At 42.1% G+C, this 20,509-nt stretch overlaps 1 protein-coding gene across 1 annotated transcript in view; it reads right to left on the bottom strand.

The window, feature by feature from the left end:
- EFCAB5 (EF-hand calcium binding domain 5) overlaps positions 1-20,509 on the bottom strand; it is a 138,160-nt gene that overhangs the window by 48,330 nt on the left and 69,321 nt on the right. The window contains exon 9 of the mRNA XM_062216307.1: positions 11,460-11,615. Within this exon, the coding sequence (XP_062072291.1) occupies positions 11,460-11,615 (156 nt within the window). The remainder of the gene's footprint in view (positions 1-11,459; positions 11,616-20,509) is intronic.

The following is a 20,509-nucleotide window of genomic DNA, read 5'->3' as shown; positions in this document are numbered from 1 at the left end:
AAAATTAAAAAAAAAGAATTATTAAGGGAGCTGGCACTGTGGCATAGTGGGTAAAGCTGCCACGTGCAGTGCTGGCATCCCATGTGGGCGCCAGTTTGAGTTCCAGCTGCTCCTCTTCCGATCCAGCTCTCTGCTGTGGCCTGGGAAAGCAGTAGAAGATGGCCCAAGTCCTTGGGCCCCTGTACCCGCTTAGAAGGCCGAGAAGAAGCTACTGGCTCCAGGGTTCGGATCAGCACAGCTCCAGCTGTTGCAGCCAATTGGGGAGTGAACCAGCAGATGGAAGACCTCTCTCTCTCTCTCTCTCTCTTGCTCTCGCTCTCTCTCTCTCTCTCTCTCTCTGCCTCTGCATCTCTGTAACTCTGCTTTGAAATAATCTTTTTAAAAAACAATTATTATGAGAAAAAATTTAGTTACAGAAGAAGACAAAAAGTAATAAAACTAACATCTATGTTCCTAATACCCAGAAATGACTGTTAGTATTTTGTGTAAATGCTTTAAAAAATAACTGATGCTTCTCTCTGCAAATTGCTTTTAGTTACTCAACATGGAGATCTAGTTAATATATGTAAAGAAGCATATTAATTCCTTTTAACTGCTATATGTAATTGAATAATATAAAGGCACCATAATTTTAAAAAATATTTTATTTATTTGAAAGACAGAGTGACAGAGGAGACAGAGAGAGAGAGAGAGAGAGAGAGAGAGAGAGAATCTTCCACCTGCTGGTTCATTCCCCAGATGGCCGAAATAGCCAGGGCAGGGCCAGGCCAAAGTCAGGAGCCCAGAATTCCATCCAGGTCTCCCACGTGGGTGCAGGGGCCCAAGCACTTGGACCATCTTCTACTGCTTTCCTTGGTGCATTAGCTAGAAGATGAATCAGAAGTAACCAACCAGGATTCAAACTGGCACTCTAATGTGAGATGCTGGCATCAAAGACAGCAGCTTAACCCACTGAGCCACAGTGCCAGCTCCTGTAACTTAAGATTGCTCTAGTGATGGACATTTAGATTGTTTCTGGTATTCTGATACCAAAATAATGCTGCATTGGATATTCTTATATACATCTTGTATACATATGAAAACATTTATCTAAGTAAATAAAATTACTGGATTGTATAATATATGCATTTTCAACTTTAGTAGTTATTGCCAAATTGCTCCACAAATTACCTATATCAACTTACACTCCCACCAGCATAACATTGCTCCATATCCATCCCAGTACTTGTTATTGTTAGAATTTTTGATGTTTACAATCTCATGGGTTAAAAAAAAAAGATACCTGGTTATTTTAACTTGCATTTCCCTGATTATTAGTAAGATTAAATATACTTTAATATGTTATTATATATTTGAGTTTTCTCTTGCATGAATGGCTTTTTCATGTTCTTTTCTCATTTTTTTGGAAAGAATAGCCTATTTATTTTTTTAGAAAAATTTACTTATTTATTTGAAAGCTAAGGAGAATGAGGGGGAGAGAGAGAGAGAGAGAGAGAGAGAGAGAAAGAGAGAGACAGAACCTTCCATCCGTGGGTTCACTTTCCAGATGACCACAACAGCCGGGACTGGACCAGGCTGAAGCCAGGAGTGAGGAGTTTCTTCCAGGCTTCCCTCATGGGTTGTAGGGACCCAGGTACTTTGGCCATCTTCCACTGTTTTTCACAGGCCGGGAGCAGGGAGCTGGATTAGAAGTAGAGCAGCCATGACTGGAACTGGCACCCATATGGGATGCCAACTTGGCAGCTGGTGGTGTTACCCACTATGCCACAATGCTGGGCCCAGAATTGCCTATTTTCTTATGAATTTGTAAATTTTGATAATGTTCATCCTGTTATCTACATAGGAAATATCTTTTCCTGGTTTAATGCTCATCTTTCAATTTAGATCGATGAGTTTAGACATGTCAGTATATTCAGTTTTGAGGTAGACAAACATGTCAGTCATTTCTTCTTTGGTTTGTGCTTATTTGGAGTATTCTTTAGGAAATAATTACCTATATCAAGGTAATTTGCTCTATATTTGTTGCTAAAATTTTGCTTTCTACATCAAGCTCCTGGTTCACAGAGCTCATTTTTCCTCATTAACGAGGCTGAAATTTAATCTTCTATGTTTTTCCCAATATGGAAAGTCAATTTTCCTAATACCATGTGTTATTAGTCCTTTTCTCCTACTGATTTAGATCAATACTGGTATCACACCACATTCTCACATTTTGATTATGATGCCAGGGCCAACATTCTGTTCCATGGTTTTTCTTTTCTTTTTTAAAAAGATTTATTTATTTAAGCCAGAGTTAGAGAGACACACACACACACACACACAGAAAAAGAGAGAGAGAGAGAGATCTTCCACCTGTTGGGTCACTCCCCAAATGGCTACAATGGCTAGGGCTTGGCTAGACCAAAGCCAAGAGCCTGGAGCTTTTTCTGGGTTTCCTACATTTGTGCAGGGTCTCAAGCACTTGGGGCATCTTTCATTGCATTTCCAGGTGCATTAGCAGAGAGCTGGATTGGAACTGGTGTGCATGTGGGTGTCACTGTTGCAGATGGTGGCTTAACCTGCTACACTAGCCCCTCATTGGTTTTCTATGGCACCAAAGCCAAGCTGTTTTAATTAAAATAACTATTTTTAAAATTAAAAAAAATGCTTCCCAATTTATTCTTCATTCTAAATTATTTTGTTATATTTTGACTTTTATTTTTCTTTCTGAATTTTTTAAACTAAATTTTAAAAAAAGACAAAAGGAGCTGGTGTTGTGGGGTAGCAGGTTAAGGTGTTTGTGATACTGGCGACCCATGTGGAAATTCTGGTTCCAGTGCTGGGTGCTCTGCTTCTGAAGCAGCTCCCTGTTAACGTGCCTGGAAGAGCAGCGAAAGATGGCCCAAGTATTTGGGCCCAGGTCATCCATGTGGGACACCAGGATGGAGTTTCTGGCTCCCAGCTTCAGCCTGGCCCAGACCTAGCTGTTATAGCCATTTGGGAAGTGAACCAAAGGATGGTAGGTATCTCTCACACTCTGTCTGTTGCTCTGCCTTTCAAATAAATAAATAAATATGTATATTAAAAGACAATATACTGGGCTGGCACTGTGGCCAGTAGGCTAATCCTCTGCCTTGCGGCACCGGCACACCGGGTTCTAGTCCCGGTCGGGGCACCGGATTCTGTGCCGGTTGCCCCTCTTCCAGGCCAGCTCTCTGCTATGGCCCGGGAAGGCAGTGGAGGATGGCCCAAGTGCTTGGGCCCTGCACCTGCATGGGAGACCAGGAGAAGCACCTGGCTCCTGGTTTCGAATCAGTGCGATGCGCCGGCCGCGGCGGCCATTGGAGGGTGAACCAACGGTAAAGGAAGACCTTTCTCTCTGTCTCTGTCTCTCTCTCTCACTGTCCACTCTGCCTGTCAAAAAAAAAAAAAAAAAAAAGACAATATACACACAGAAAAGTACATAAATCATAAATTTATGTTTTTAGAAATTATCAGAATATAAACATACACAGGAGCTGCTTTTCAAGGAGAATAGTAATTTTTTAAAATTTTATTAAGGCATAATATTTATACATATTTTGAGGTTACAATATAATTTGATACATGTATGTAACGTGTATGTAATTGTAGTCTACAAGTTTATTACAATTTTCAAAATAACCAGAAAAGAATAGTCTGCAATTTCTCAATACAGTCATGATAAATGTTTGAAAAGATATAAATTCTAATTATGCTGGGTTGATAGTTATCAGTTGTAACATCCCCTTTTTTATGTTTAATTTTATTCATTTTTTCTTTTTTTCTTAGTCTAGCTAGAGTTTTGTAATTTTTATCATTTTTTAAAGATTTATTTATTTGAAAGGCATAATTACAGAGAGCTGGGTGAGAGAGAGCGAGAGCGAGAGCGAGAGAGAGAGCTTCTTTCCACTGATTCACTCCCCAAATGCTACAATAGCAGAGGCTACAGACCAGGCTGCAGTCAGGAAATCAGAACTCTGTCTGGGTCTCCCATATGGGTGGCAGGGGCCCAAGCACTTGAGCCATCTTCTGCTGCTTCCTCAGGTACATAAGCAGGGTCCTGGATCTGAAGCAGCACAGCCATGACTCAAATCAGTGCTCATATAGGATGCCAGTATTGCAGACAGAAGTTTAACCTGCTGCACCACAATGCCAGCCCCTTGTTTATTTTTTGAAAACATCAATTTTTTATTTCATTGATCTTTCTGGTTTCTTTCATTTTCCATTTTCTTTATTTTTGCTCTGATTTTTATTATTTCTTTCCTTCTACTAATTTTTGGTTTTGTTTTTGCCTTTTTGGATACTTGAGGAGCATTGTTAGGTTGTTTATTTGAAATCTACTTTTTTGATGTAAGCAATTGTCTCAGCACAGTTTTTACTGTATGTTACAGGTTTTTTTATTTTTTTATTTTTTATTTTTTTGACAGGCAGAGTGGACAGTGAGAGAGACAGAGAGAAAGGTCTTCCTTTACCGTTGGTTCACCCTCCAATGGCCGCTGTGGCTGGCACACCATGCTGATCTGAAGCTAAGAGCCAGGTGCTTCTCCTGGTCTCCCATGTGGGTGCAGGGCCCAAGGACTTGGGCCATCCTCCACTGCACTCCCGGACCACAGCAGAGAGTTGGACAGGAAGAGAGGAGTGACCGGGACAGAATCCAGCGCCCTGACCAGGGCTAGAACCTGGTGTGCCGGTGCCGCAGGCGGAGGATTAGCCTATTGAGCCACGGCGCCTGCCTATATTACAGGTTTTAATATGTTGTATTTTATTGTGTTTCAAGAAAGTGTTTGACTTCTCTTTTAATTTCATCCATGACCCACTGGTTGTTTAGGAGCATGTTGTTCAATTTCCATGTATGTATATATTCTATTGTTCTTCCTTCCTGGGTTTATGTCCTTGTGATCAGAGAAGATTTATGATATGATTTTAATATTTTCAACTTATTAGACTTTCTTTGTGGCCTAATATCTGCTATCATATACTGATGTGCATTCAGCAGTTGTTGGATAAAATGATCTGCAGATGTCTAGCAGATCCATTTGGTCTGTGGTGCAAATTAGCCTCAATGTTTCTTTGTTGATTTTCTGTCTGAATAAGTTGCCCATTATTGAAAATGGGGGATTGAAGTCCCCTAACTATTACTGTATTGGTCTCTATTTCTCTGTTTAGATCCAATATTTGCTTTATATATTTGGGTGTTCCAGTACTGGGTGCTTATATATTTACAATTATACCTTCTTGATTAATTGAGCCCCTTGTCTTTAAATAATAACCTCCTTTGTCTCTATTTACAGATTTTTTTTTTTGACAGGCAGAGTGGATAGTGAGAGAGAGAGACAGAGAGAAAGGTCTTCCTTTTTGCTGTTGGTTCACCCTCCAATGGCCGCTGCAGCTGGCTCATTGCACTGATCCGAAGCCAGGAGCCAGGTGCTTCTCCTGGTCTCCATATGGGTGCAGGGCCCAAGGACTTGGGCCATCCTCCACTGCCTTCCCGGGCCATAGCAGAGAGCTGGCCTGGAAGAGGGGCAACTGGGACAGAATCCGGCACCCCAACCGGGACTAGAACCCGGTGTGCCGGCGCCGCAAGGCGGAGGATTAGCCTGTTAAGCCACGGCGCCAGCCTCTATTTACAGATTTTGACTTGCAGTCTATTTGATCTGATCTAAGTTAGCTACTCACGATAACTTTTAGTTTCTACTTATGTGTAGTATCTTTTTTCATTCCTTCATTTTCAGTCTACGTATATCTTTACAAGTAAAGTAAATTTCTTGTGGACAGCATAGAGTTGGGTCTTCTTTTTTATTTTTATACATTTGGTCAGTCTATGTCTTTTAGTTGGGGAATTTAATCTGTTTATGTTCAAGGTTACTATTTTTTTTAAAAGATTTATTTATTTATTTGAAAGACTTACACAAAGAGAGGAGAGGCAGAGAGAGAGAGGTCTTCCATCCACTGGTTCACTCCCCAATTGGCTGCAACAGCCAGAGCCGTGCTGATCTGAAGCCGGGAGCTTCTTCTGGGTCTCCCACATGGGTGCAGGGGTCCAAGGACTTGGGGCATCTTCTATTGCTTTCCCAGGCCATAGCAGAGAGCTGGATCAGAAGAGGAGCAGCCGGGAATAGAACTGGGGCCCATATGGGACGCCGGTGCTTCAGGCCAGGGTGTTAACCCGCTGTACCACAGCGCTGGCCCCTCAAGGTTACTATTAATAGATAAGAATTTATTCATACCACTTCACTAATTGTTCTCTGATTGCTTTGTATATTTATTCCTTTCTTCTGATCTTATTGCTTATATTGTTGGTTTTGTGGTCTTCTATAGAGATAAAGTTTGATTCTTTTCTCTTTTCCCATTTGTGTGTCTGTTTTACCAGGGAATTTTATCCTTTTGTGTGTTTTCATGATAATGGTAATAGTCTTTTCACTTCCAGATGAAGGACTCCCTTAAATATTCCTTGTAAGACTGATCTAGTTCTGATGAATTCCCTCACTTTTTGCTTGTCTTGGGAGTATTTTATCAGTTCTTCAATACTGAAAGATAACTTTTCCGGGTATAGTATTCTTGATTGGCAGGTTTTTTTTTCTTTCAGGATTTTGAATATATCATCCATTCTCTTCTGTGCTGTCAGGTTTCAGTTGAGAAATCTGCGATTATTTTAATGGATATTTCCTCTTCAGTGACTTGACACTTTGTCATTTTTAGAATTCTCTCTTTGTCTTTGACTTTTGATAATTGGAGTAAATGCCTTGGACAGGGTCTTTTCTGGTGAACCTACGGGAACTTCTTTGAATTTCCTAGATCCAGGTAGCCATTTCTCTGTCAAAATTTGGACCTCCAGCTCCTGACTCCAACTCTCTGCTAATGTGCATCCTGGTACACAGCAGTATGGCTTTGTGATTGGATCCCTGCCACTAGATGGGACACTTGGACTGAGTTCTTGGTTCCCAGCTTTGATCAGGCCCAGTCTGGGCCATTTCAGGCATTTGGGTAGTGAACCAGTAGATGAGAACTATCATTTTGCTCTCTCTCTTTCTGCCTTTCAAATAAATTTAAAACTTTTTTAAATATGTATTTTCAATTTAAATATGAGGGTACTTTGAAATGTACATAGAGGGACTGGTGCTGTGGCTAAAGGTAAAGCCACTGCCTGCAGTGCAGGCATCCCATATGGGCACTAGTTCGAGTCCCGGATGCTCCACTTCCAATCCAGCTCTCTGCAATGGCCTGAGAAAGCAGTAGAGGATGGCACAAGTCCCTGGGCCCCTGCACCCACATGGGAGACCCGAAAGAAGCTCCCAGCTCCTGGCTTCAGATCAGCGCAGCTCCGGCTGTTGCGGCCAACTGGGGAGTGAACGAGTGGATGGAAGACCTCTCTCTCTCTGCCTCTCCTTCTCTGTCTGTGTAACTCTAACTTTCAAATAAATAAATAAATATTCATAGAACACATGCATTAGGAGAAAAGTATACTTAGATGTCAAAAACTTTTGCACCAACATACACTTATCATTTAATTACATTTTTCCACAAACTTTCTTGAAATCTCCTCATAGATATATCCAGATTGCTTTACAATTAGTTTTACAAATATAATATACTATTGATTCATTTTCCACCAGAATTTTTTTAAAGATATATTTTATTTATTTGGAAGGTAGAGTTATGGGGGGGGGAGAAAGGGAGAGAGAGATAGAGAGAGAGAGAGAGAGAGAGAGAGATCTTCCATCTGCTGGTTCATTCCCAAAATGGTTGCAATGGTTAGAGCTGGGGCAGGCTGAAGCCAGGAGCCAGGAGCTTCCTCTAGGTCTCCCACATGGGTGCAAGGGCCCATCTTCCAGTGCCTCTTTTTAAAAATTTATTTGACAGGTAGGGTTATAGACAGTGTGAGAGAGAGACAAAGAGAAAGGTCTTCCTTTCGTTGGTTCATTCCCCAAATGGCCGCTACAGCCGGCACTGCACCAATCTGAAGCTAGGAGCCAAGTGTTTTTTCCTGGTCTCCCATGTGGGTGCAGGAGCCCAAGCACTCAGGCCATCCTCCACTGCTCTTCCGGGCCATAGCAGAGAGCTGGACTGGAAGAGGAGCAATCGGGACTAGAACCCAATGCCCATACGGGATGCCAGCGCCGCAGATGGAGGATTAACCAAGTGAGCCATGGCACTGGCTCCTACAGTGCCTTTTTAAGTGCATTATCAGAGAGCTGGATCAAAAGTAGATCAGGTGGGACTTGGACCAGAGTTCATATGGGATACTGGCATCACAGGTAGCAGCTTAACCCACTGTGTCATGATGCCAGCCCCAACCTGGAATTTTTGAGAAAATGTTTTTCTTTTATTCCTTTAAAATATTCTTCTATATCTGTTGAGTATACAGTGATTCTATGAATTGCATGTTCATATACCTTGCCTATTTTTCTTTGGGTGCCTATATAGTTTCCTATCCTCACCATTAAAGGGAGCATCTAGTTTAGTGCAGCCATAGTACTTGTTGACTCCAACTGTGGTGCACAGAATTCTTCCCATTGAATCATCTGGAGGTTTTGTTTTGGTATTTGCTGTTCATGCTCATGGTTCTCCTGTTCCAACCCCAAATGTATTCCTAGGAGTGTTTTCAGAATCTTATAGCTATCGTCTCTGCATACCTACTCACACCTACTCCACTTCATACACATGTGTTTAGGAATACTTATCACCTTCCTCTGACCACAGGAGTGTTTGTGTGCACACGCAGGTCTGTTGCCTACTCCTGCGTTCTGCAGCTGCTACAGTTCCTCTTTAGTGCCATTTCGGATTCAGGACTTATGAAGCTTGCAGTCTCTGGGCTATGTGGAAGAAATAAGTGCCTGCTATTCTTAAATTTCCCTTCACAATATCTGGAATTTCCAAGAGTGTCTATACTGTTGCTCTCAACCTCCAACACTGACTGGGTCTAGGGATGGGGAACAGGTGCCCATCCTGACTTAGGGACCCCAGGCAGTCTCTAACCTTATCCTCTTACAACCTCCTCCTCTTATCAACTGGTCCCAATTTCCCAGTGATAGAAAACTGCTTTGCTATCATATTTTGCATTTTTCCTTTCTATATTATTCTTATCCTTTCTCAAGAGCCTAGAGTTTCATCTTAAAGTCCAGGCTTCAAAACTCGTGTCTCATCCTGGTTAAAAACATTCATCCAACAACTCAATTAACTTCTTCATTCTATACATTATCTATCATCTTTCCAATATGAGCATAAAACTACTGTTTGAATGTTGGGCAGGAAACCAAAGAGCACAAACAAGATTCAGTTAATTTGTAAATACTGTCCCATCATGTTTACTATTGCACATAAGTAAAAATGGACAACAGAAAATAGCTGTTCTCCAGACACTGTACCAGGTAGCGAATTCTTGATGCCCAGACACTGTACCAGGTAGTGAATTCTTGATGCCAATGTCATGCAATTTTTTTAAAGATATATTTTATTTATTTGAAAGGCAGAGTTACATGGGGCAGGGGGAGAGAGAGAGAGATTTTCCATCTGCTGGTTCACTACCCAAATGGCTGCAATGGCCAGGGCTGGGCCAGGCCAAAGCCAAGAGCCAGGAGCCCCTCTGGGTCTCCCATAGAGGATTAGGGGCCCAAGAACTTGGGCCTGCTCCCACTGACTTCCTAGGCACATTAGCAGGGAGCTGGATCAGAAGAGGAGCAGCCATGTCTTGAACTGGTGCCCATATGGGATGCCAGCCTTACAGGTGGCGGATTAACCCCCTACATCGCAACGCTGGCCCCTTCACCCAAGATTTACATTGAGCTCTATTAAAAGAAGCAATATGCAAGGAGGACTGCTGAAAGGCACATAGGTATTTCAGACTATGTTCCTGATTTAAGTCAAATTAACAGGGATCTGAGAGCCTGGTCTGCAATATATTGGTTCCTGTAAGAATTGCTTTTTTGAATTGCAGTTTTGCTTACACTTAAGGTGACTATAAGAAACTGCCTAATAAATTCATTGTTTCATCAATCACATGTTCATCATAAAGGATGCTCAGTTTATCACATAGTACCTATTAAAATGACTTCTTGCCAAGAAAGTCTTGGCTATTCTTTAACCCCAAATTTGTGTACTTCTTTCTAGCACCATTCTGTATTTATCTTATAAACATCACCAATAGTGTGTTTAGTCATTCCTCTTTTTATATTCTCTGCCAGGAAACTTAGATTCAGACTTGTAGAAAACCCACAACAAATATTTAGGTCACTGTGGCATGCATTTTGAGCTTTGTGCCCAACTTCATTTAGTATCTTACCTTTCATTTTTTTTCCCCACATTTTTTAATCTTTTCTTGTGAATTTCCTTAAGTGTATTCTGGAACATTGCCATACAAATAAATAACTAAAAGGTTCATAAACAAATATAGTTCAATAAGGTTTGTATCTAATTTTTCAGGTATCTTGGCATACAAGTGTCCTCTCAAATCCCACTCTTAGAAATACTTTCAGGGCGGGGGCCAGCGCCGTGGCTCACTTGGTTAATCCTCTACCTGCGGCACCGCCGGCATCCCATATGGGCGCTGGTTCTAGTACCAGTTGCTCCTCTTCCAGTCCAGCTCTCTGCTGTGGCCCGGGAAGGCAGTGGAGGATGGCCCAAGTGCTTGGGCCCCTGTACCCGCATGGGAGACCAGGAAAAGCACCTGGCTCCTGGCTTCGGGTCAGCGCAGCTCTGGCCGTGGCAGCCATTTGGGGGTGAACCAACGGAAGGAAGACCTTTCTCTCTGTCTCTCTCTCTCTCACTGTGTAACTGTGTCAAATAAATTAAAAAAAAAAAAAAAAAAAAACCTTCCAGGGCTGGCGTTGTGATGTGGTGGGTAAAGCCACTGCCTTTGATGCTGGCATCCTATATGGACACCAGTTTGTTTCCTGGCTGTATCACTTTCAATCCAGCTCTCTGCTAATGGCCTTGGAAAAGCAGAAAAAAAAAAAAGATGGCCAAAGTGTTTGGGCCTCTCCCACTCATGTGGGAGACCCAGATGAAGCTCCTGGCTTCTGGCTTCTGCCTGGTCCAGCATTGGTCATTGTGGCCATCTGGGGAGTGAACCAGCAGATGGACGATCTTTCTGTTTCTCCCTCTCGCTCTTTAACTCTTTCAAAATAAACAAATATATCTTTTCTTTTTTAAAGAAACAAATTATAAATCCTGAATGCAGTGCCACTAATGGTGTGATCTGTAGGCTGTCAATTTGTTACGAGGAAAGTACAAATATTGAAAATAAAATCTAGAAAATTTTATAACAGTTTGAGAGAATAAATGACAGTAAATCCTACTGAATCTAGTTTACAATGTGAATTGCTTTCGATGTCATTCCTCCACTCACCACAATCCACTTTCACTGCAGATCAGTGAACACAGTGGAAATCTGAACCACCACCTAAGAACTGGTCTTTTGCAACAGACTGTCTGAGAGCAATGCTGTAACACTCCTGACCTACCTTCCCTCGATCACAGTACAGGAAGAGTTCAGCAAACATATGCCTCCGCATGTCAGCTTTTATGACCTCCCTGAATTCATCTGCACAGTGACAAAGGTGCTTCAGGAGTTCCTCAAAGGTTTCACTTTTGAAGTCTGCAATGTGTGAAGAGATGTACTACAGAACAAAAGAGGATAAATGGTTAACTTAAAACTGTGCTCTTTATTTGGATTTTCCCCAAGAATTGGCTATGTGCATATAACTATAAGGTCTGCAAATGCTTCTGCTTGTTGTTTAAAGTATGTTCATGTTAGTGCTACTCTATAGATTGTGCTGCAGAGAGAGGTGACCAGTGTAGTCCCCATTATTATACACCTCTGGAACTAGATATTTTTCAAGCAATTTCTTGATCATATAAGCATTATATAGGGGAGACTGTATGAAATAGCTTCAGTCCTAAAATATTGCCTATAATCTAAAAAATTGGATGTAGTCTTTCTATTGGTATATGGCATGCAGGAGCATATGTGTTTCAAGGCTGGGTACACTTAATGATTGCAGTGTGATTGGCCTCAGAATCAGCCCTTAAGGCATTCGGATCCGGCTGAAAAGCCCATGAGAGTATTTCAGGCATGGAAAGCCAAGACTGTGGCCAAAAAAAAAAAAATGACCTAAATGAAAGATCTCTGCGTGTGAGATCCCAGTGGAAAGAACAGGTCATCAAAGAAGGAGGTACCTTTCTCTGAAGGGAGGAGAGAACTTCCACTTTGACTATGACCTTGTCTAAATATGATCAGAGTCGGTGAACTCAAAAGGCTTCCATAGCTTTGGCAACTCATGACAAGAGCCTAGGATGATTACTGATGCCATAAACAAGAGTGTCAATTTGTTAAGTCAACAACAGGAGTCACTGTGCACTTACTCCTCATGTAGGATCTCTGTCCTTAATATGCTGTACATTGTGATTTAATGCTATAACTAGTACTCAAACAGTATTTTTCACTTTGTGTTTCTGCGTGGGTGCAAACTGTTGAAATCTTTACTTAATATATACTAAACTGATCTTCTGTATATAAAGAGAATTGAAAATGAATCTTGATGTGAATGGAAGGGGAGAGGGAGTGGGAAAGAGGAGGGTTGCAGATGGGAGGGAAGTTATGGGGGGGAAAGCCATTGTAATCCACAAGCTGTACTTTGGAAATTTATATTCATTAAATAAAAGTTAAAAAAAATGATTGCAGTGTGAAAGACTGGGATTGTGGGTGGTTGTCTTCTGATACTGCAGTGGGGAGTTTTGTCTGTGACTCTTTTTAGAAGTATAGGGACCGGGGGCAGTGCTGTGGCATGGCAGGGTTAAGTCTCCATCTGCAGTGCCAGCATCCCATATGGGTGCTGGTTTGAGTCCCAGCTGCTCCACTTCTGATCCAGCTACCTGCTAATGTGCCTGGGAAAGCACTGGAAGATGCATCCACATGGGAGACTTGGATGAAGCTCCTGGCTCCTGGCTTTGTCCTGGTCCAGGCCTGGTGGTTGCAGCCACCTGGGGAGTAAACCAGCAAATGGAAGATCTCTCTCTCTCTCTCCCTCTCTCTCTCTCTCTTTCAAATAAGTAAATAAATAAATATTTTAAAAAAGAAAGAAAGTGTAAGAGCTGAAAATATCTATGCTCTTGGACCATGTCTTTGATCCATGCTGAATAGATTCCCAGAAGTGAGACTTTTAGCATAGAAGGTAAATTCATCTGTGTTTTTTGTAGGTTTGATGTCAGGCTTGTATCCTTTCACACTCTCACTACTACTGTGAGTCACTATTTCTCCTCAGTCTCCCTTGTTGGTATGTATTGCTGTCTGGATTTTTGCCAGTTTTATAGGTGAGGAATAGTATATTCTTTTTTTAAAAAATATTTATTTATTTGAAAGGGAGAGAGAGAGGGAGAGAATGAATCTTCCATCTGCTGGTTCACTCCCTAAAATGGCTACAACAGCCAAGCTGGGCCAGGTTGAAGCCAGGAGCCAAGGGCTTCATCCTGGTCTCCCAAGAGAGTGCAGGGACCCAAGTACTTGAGCCATCCTCTGCTTCTTTCCCAGGGAGCTGGATCAGAAGTGGAGCTGCTGGGATTGAACCAGCGTCCATATGGGATACTGGTGTCATAGGTGGCGGCTTTACCCACTACATTACAACACCAGCCCCAGAACAGTATATTCTTGATCTATACCTCGCTATAAGAGAAATATCCTATGATATATATGAGAAAATATCCTTTGATAGAGAGAAATGATCAAGCACTGGAAGTGTTTCTATGGGGACTCCTGTTGAAGTGTTAGCCCAGCTCATAGTTAATGATGTCCTCCCTTACCCTAAGCAAAGAGGAAGCTAAATTAGACTGTACGATCCCCATTTCTACAGAGATAAATGATTGGGGAGGGCATTCAACCTAAGCAAGACCATTCAGATTCTTTCTACTGGGAACTGGGACTTAGGACTGAGGAATGGCCAGTTGGTTCTGGGTAGGACTAGATTTGTGAATGTATCACAGAGGCAAAGCTCTATCTCTACTCTCTTGGAGCCTTCTGCTGAAGCCTAGAATTAAATTGACATAAGGTAGATTAACAAGGGGTCAATGTCACAGTATAGAAAGTTACGCTGCCATTGTGACACCAGAATCCCATATTGGAGCACTGGTTCTAGTCCCAGCTACTCTGCTTCCAATTCAGTTTCGAGGTAATGTGCCTAGGAAAGCAGTGGACGATAGCTCCAGTACTTAGGTCCCTGTCACCCATGCAGGACATCCAAATGGAGTTCCTAGCCCCTGGCTTCAGACTGGCCCAGCCCTGGCTGTTGTAGCATTTGGGGTGTGAACTAGTGGATGGAAGAGCTCTCTCTCTGTCTCTCTGTCCCTCTTTCTGTTGCACTGCTTTTTAAATAAATAAATCTTAAAAAAATAGACTAGCAAGAGAAAAATCATAGACATCTACTGTGAGTTTTATGTGTCATGAGAGTCCTCATAAGTTTAGAATGTAGACTCAGGGATCCAAGATGACTGAAAAGAGGGAAGACACACTGATTTCAGCCACAGAAAGGTACCAGAAAAACAAAGGAAGGACCACGTTCCCAGGGGATTGCCTGAGAGAAATTTTCAGTGGGGAACGGACAGAACAGAACAGAAGAGACACATGGAGCAGCAAGGAGAAAGGACAGACATGCCGCAGCCACTGCATGCTGCCAGCGACTCCTGTAGCTGCAGCCCAGCTGGGAAATGCCATCTTCCTGTGACACTGTCGGTTTTTTGTTTTGTTTTGTTTTTGACAGGCAGAGTTAGACAGTGAGAGAGAGAGAGAGAGAGAGAGAGAGAGAGAGAGAGAGGAAGGTCTTCCTTTTCCATTGGTTCACCCCCCCAAATGGCTGCTACGACCGGCATGCTGCGGCCGATCTGAAGCCAGGAGCCAGGTGCTTCCTCCTGGTCTCCCATGGGGTGCAGGGCCCAAGCACTTGGGCCATCCTCCACTGCACTCCCGGGCCACAGCAGAGAGCTGGCCTGGAAGAGGAGCAACTGGGACAGAATCTGGCGCCCCGACCGGGACTAGAGCCTGGGGTGCTGGCGCCGCAGGAGGAGGATTAGCCAAGTGAGCCGCGGCGCCTGCAACACTGTCGGTTTTGACTGAGACAGAATCTCACTGACTTTGAGTCTGGCCAAGGGAGCCGGTGGGAAGCAGGACATTCACTTTACTTTGCGAAAGGAGACTGTTGTTTCCTTCCTCCACCCCCCCTCCCCAAAGCTCCAGACTCAGTTTCCTGAGATGGAGCTGCAAATGATCTCTGTCCTGACTTAGGGAATGGTAAGCTGAGTGCTCCAGGGACGGGGCAGCTCACAGGGTGAGAGTGGACCGCTTGCACCCAGTGACTGTGGGAGTTCCGGCCACAGGACATGGAGCTAACAGACACAGATGGTGGCTAGGTTTCTGGTCACCCTCCCAGTCCAACTCCAGAAACTCAGATCTCGCTGAATGCTGGCAATAGATCTTGCAAAGAGATAGGGAGGGAGTCACAGCTTGCATTCCTGAGTGGATTAGGTACACAGGTACTACTACAAGCTTACCCAGTGAATCAGCTGGGGCTGTGAACACAGGAGCCAGCATCAACAGCTCCCCCTATTAACTGTAATTCGAGGAGCCCCACCGTGCCCAACCTCTCTGTCACTCTGGATACTTGCCCCACCCACAAATCCCTGGCCCCACACACCTCTGGAACTCTGGTGTAAGACTCAGGATTCCCACAAGCTAAAAAGACACATTTCCAAGAACAAAGCCTTGAGAGGAGAGAATAACAAGTGATTCCCTAGATACATAAAAATCAACGTAAAAATACAAGAAACATGGACAAAGAAGGCAATATCGCCCCCCAAAAGGAACACAATGATGCATTAATAATCAACTGTGAAGATGGGGAGGTTGATGAAGTTCTTGAAAAGGAATTCGAAAGAATGATTATAAGATTACTTAAAAATGCAGAGGAACAGTTACACAAAATAAGGAAAACCACATATGACATGGATGAAAAATTCCACAGAGACAGAAATATTGAAGAAAAACCAAGCAGAAATGTTAGAAATGAAGAATTCAATAAGTCATATAAGAAATACAGTGGAAAGCTTTAACAACAGACTTGATGAGTCAGAAGAAAGGATATCCAATGCAGAAAACAGGTTATTTGAAATATCTCAATAATGGCCAGCACTGTGGCTCAATAGGCTAATCCTCCGCTATGCGGCACCGGCACACCAGGTTCTAGTCCCAGTCAGGGCGCCGGATTCTGTCCCGGTTGCCCCTCTTCCAGGCCAGCCCTCTGCTGTGGCCCAGGAGTGCAGTAGAGGATGGCCCAAGTGCTTGGGTCCTGCACCCCATGGGAGACCAGGATAAGTACCTGGCTCCTGCCTTTGGATCAGCGCGGTGCGCCGGCCACGGCAGCCATTGGAGGGTGAACCATCGGCAAAAAGGAAGACCTTTCTTTCTGTCTCTCTCACTGTCCATTCTGCCTGTCCAAAAAAAAGAGAGAGAGAGAGAGAGAGATAAATATCTCAATAAGACGAAAAACAATAAGAAGAAAAATGAGAAAGACTGAAAATAGTGTTTGGAATCTATGATATACACTATCAAACAACCAAATATACAAGTCTTAGGAGTTCCTGAAGGTATAGGTAAAAAAAAAGAATGGCTTATAAAACATATTCAGTGTAATAATAGCAGAAAATGTCCCCAATTTGGAGAAAGATATAGATATCCAAATATAGGAAGTGCATGGAAACCCAAACAGGAATTATCAGAAAAGATCTTCGCCACAACACATTATAGTCAAACTTTCAACATGAAGAAAAATATCCCAAAAGCATTCTAGAAATGCCAGATTACCTTTAAGGGACCTCTAATCAGAATGATGGCAAATTTTTCAACAGAAACCTTACAGTCCAGGAGAGAATGAAGAGATATAGTCCAAGTACAAAAAGAAGAAAACTGTCAACTCTAAATAATTTACATAGCAAAGCTCTCATTCATAAATGAAGGGGAATTAAAGGCCTTCCAAAACAAACAAAAATCAAAAGAATTTGTCATTATCCAGCCAGCCTTACAAATGATGCTTAAGGATTCGCTACACAGAGAAACAGAAAAAGATAGTAGGTATCATGAAAGAGACAGAAAACCTCCTAGCAAAAGAACAAAGGAGATTCAAAACAAACAATAGTGATAATTGTGGGAAAATGGCAGGACTAAGTCACTAATAATCTTGAATGTAAATGGACTACACTCTCCAATTAAAAGACACAGTGTGGCTGAATGGATTAAAAACTGAAATTGCTCAGGCCAACATCGTGATGTAGCAGATAAACCTGCCACCTGCGATGCTGTCATCCTAAATGGGCATTAGTTCATGTTCCAGCTGCTTTACTTCCTATCCAGCTCACTGCTAATGTGGGGAAAGCAGCAGCAGATGGCCCAAGAGCTTGGGCTCTGCTACTCTAGTGGGAGAACAGGAAGAAGCTCCTGGCTCCCAGGTTCAGCCTGGCCCAGCACTGGCCATTAAGACCATCTGAGGATGAACCAGAGGATGGAAGATCTCCCTCTCTGTCACTCTTTCAAATAAATAAATAAATCTTTTTTAAAAAATCTATATGCTGCCTACAAGAAACAAACCTCACCAATTCATGGTTTAGCAGGTAAAGCTGCCGCCTGCAGTGCCAGCATCCCATATGGGCAAAGGTTTGAGTCCCAGCTGCTCCATTTCTGATCCAGCTCCCTACTAATATGCCTGGAAAAGCAGCGGAAGATGGCTCCTGGCTTTGGATCAGCCCAGCTCCAGGAGTTGTGGCCATTTGGGGAGTGAACCAGCCAACCGAAGATCTCTCTCTCTAACTCTGCTTTTCAAATAAATAAATCAATCTTTAAAAAACATGATATACTGGGGCTGGTGCTGTGGTGCAGTGGGTTAAAGCCCTGGCCTGAAGTGCCAGCATCCCATATGGCATCCCATAGTTCCAGCTGCTCCTCTTTCAATCCAGCTCTCTGCTATGGCCTGGGAAAGCAGTAGAAGATGGCCCAAGTCCTTAAGCTCCTGCACCCACGTAGGAGACCCAGAAGAAGCTCTTGGCTCCTGGCTTCGGATGGGCGCAGCTCCGGCCATTGCAGCCATCTGCAGGGTAAACCAACAGATGGAAGACCTCTCTCTCTCTCTGTCTCTACCTCTCTCTGTAACTCTGTCTTTCAAATAAATAAAATAAATCTTTTTAAAAAAAAAACATGATATACTTAGACTGAAAGTGAAAGGATGGAAAGACATTCCATGCAAATGGAAATAAAAAACAATGCATAGCAACACTCATATCAGACCAAATGGACTTTAAGACAGAAACTAATGAGAGACAAAGTCATTATGTAATGATTACAGGATCAAATAACAGTAAGTTGTGGCTATAGTAAATGTGTATGCACCCAGTGCTAGGGCACTCTGTTGTATAAGACAAATGTTAATGGATCTAATGGGAGACATAACTCCAATACAATAATAATGGGGAATGTCAACACCTCACTTTCACCAGTGGACAGATCAACCAGACAAAGAAACAACAGAGCTAATCTATACTATAAACCAAATGGACCTAATTGATATTTACCAAACCTTTCATCCTATAGCTGCAGAATACACATTATTTTAATCAGTGCATAAAACATTCTCTAGGATAAAGCATACAGGCCATAAAACAAGTATCAACAAATAAAAAAAAAAAATGAAAGCCGCTGCCTGCAGTGCCAACATCCCATATGGGCGCCAGTTCAAGTTCTGGCTGCTCCACTTCCAATCCAGCTCTCTGCTATTGTCTGGGATAGCAGTAGAAGATGGCCCAAGTCTTTGGGCCCCTGCATCTGCATGGGAGACCTGGAAGAAGCTCCTGGCTCCTGGCTTCGGATCAGCCCAGCTCTGGCTGTTGTGGATGGAAGACTCTCTCTCTCTCTCTCTCTCTCTCTCTCTCTTTGCCTCTGCTTCTCGGTAACTCTGCCTTTCAAATAAATAAAGAAATCTTAAAAAAAAAAAAGAGTAGCATCAGGGAAATGCAAATAACAACCACAATGAAGTGTCCCCTCAGTCCAGTTAGAATGGCTATCATCCAAAAATCAAAAAATAACAAATGCTGCTGAGGATGGAGAAAAAGGTACCCTCATACACTGTTAGTGGTACAATAATATAGAAAATGGTTTGGAGATTCCTCCAAAAACTAAAAATAGATCTTCCCACTTGTGGGAATATACCCAAAGGAAATAAAATCAGCATATGAAAGAGTTACCTGTACTCCATGTTAATAGCAGCTCAACTCGCAATAGCTAAGATATGAAATCAAACTAAAGTCCATAAACTGATGACTGGATGAAGAAAATATGGCATATATGTACAATAGACTACCACTCAGCCATAACAAAGAATGAAACCCTGACTTTTGCAACAAAAAGGATGCAAATGGAATCATTATGCTTAAATAAGTCAGACTCCAAAAAAGACAAATATCACATGTTTTCCTTGATTTGTGGTAGAGAGTATAAAAAAAATTCCCTGGATATGAATGAAATTGACATCATTTGGTTTGATTATTATTTGTAGCCCTTGTCTATATTTCTGTTGGTCTTTTTACCTTTTACTTTTGAACTCTTTATATAGTAGAGCATTGAGGTTTGGGCTGTAATTAAAAATATGCTATCTCAAAAATTAAAAAAGAAAGAAAGGAAGGAAAGAAGAAAGCAGGGAGGAAAGGAAGGAAGAGAAGTATATTATATAGGAATTACATATATGAGCTACATTAAATCTGTTCTCTTTATATTAATGAAATGTAAATTAAAAAAGAATGAACAAACACTAACTTAACCTTGCTGTGGATTTTTCCAGGAGATTAAAAAAAAAAAAAGAAGATCTGAAGTGGCAAAACCTACATGTCTTTACATTAAGTTAAACAGAGAGGCAATTGTGGGAAAGTAGCTAAATTATGTAGAGAGGCTAAAGGAAGATAAGAATTAAAAAAAAAAAAAACAAGGTCTGCTTGTACAGAATTCTCTGATCTGTTTGTACAGAATCCCAGGTGAAGAATGTTTGCTTTTTCCTGGTGCAGGGAGGATATCTTTCACATGGCAGTTTGAGTCTCCTATTTTCAGGAAGAAAAGAGATTAGAATGCCTTTTGTATATCTGCTATTTTTCAGGTGCCTTGAGCTTAAAGTAAATTTTTATGCCAGGGATGGCATATTCTGCTGTCCTTTAAATATAAACTTGAGAATTGCTGGGTGGTCCTCCATCAACTGAGAATGCCGAGAAAGTCTATCCACAGACAGACGAAATAGCAGAGAGAAACAGACTCTTGAGGTTTTCTCTTCCTGAAGTCCTTGAATTTATGCATATTTCATTTTTAGCTACACTAGCTCAGGTTGGTTTCTAGTTCTTGTGATTAATGTGTAATTAACATGTTTTATTTTAAAAATCAATTTTAATAATCTATTTCTAAAGAATAGTACTTTTTCATTGACACACAACTTTTGAAGTT

The sequence above is a fragment of the Lepus europaeus genome, chromosome 18 (genome assembly GCF_033115175.1).
Source record: "Lepus europaeus isolate LE1 chromosome 18, mLepTim1.pri, whole genome shotgun sequence".
NCBI lineage: Eukaryota > Metazoa > Chordata > Mammalia > Lagomorpha > Leporidae > Lepus > Lepus europaeus.
Note: the sequence above shows the minus strand (reverse complement) of the source record. Positions and strands in the feature narration are given on the sequence as shown.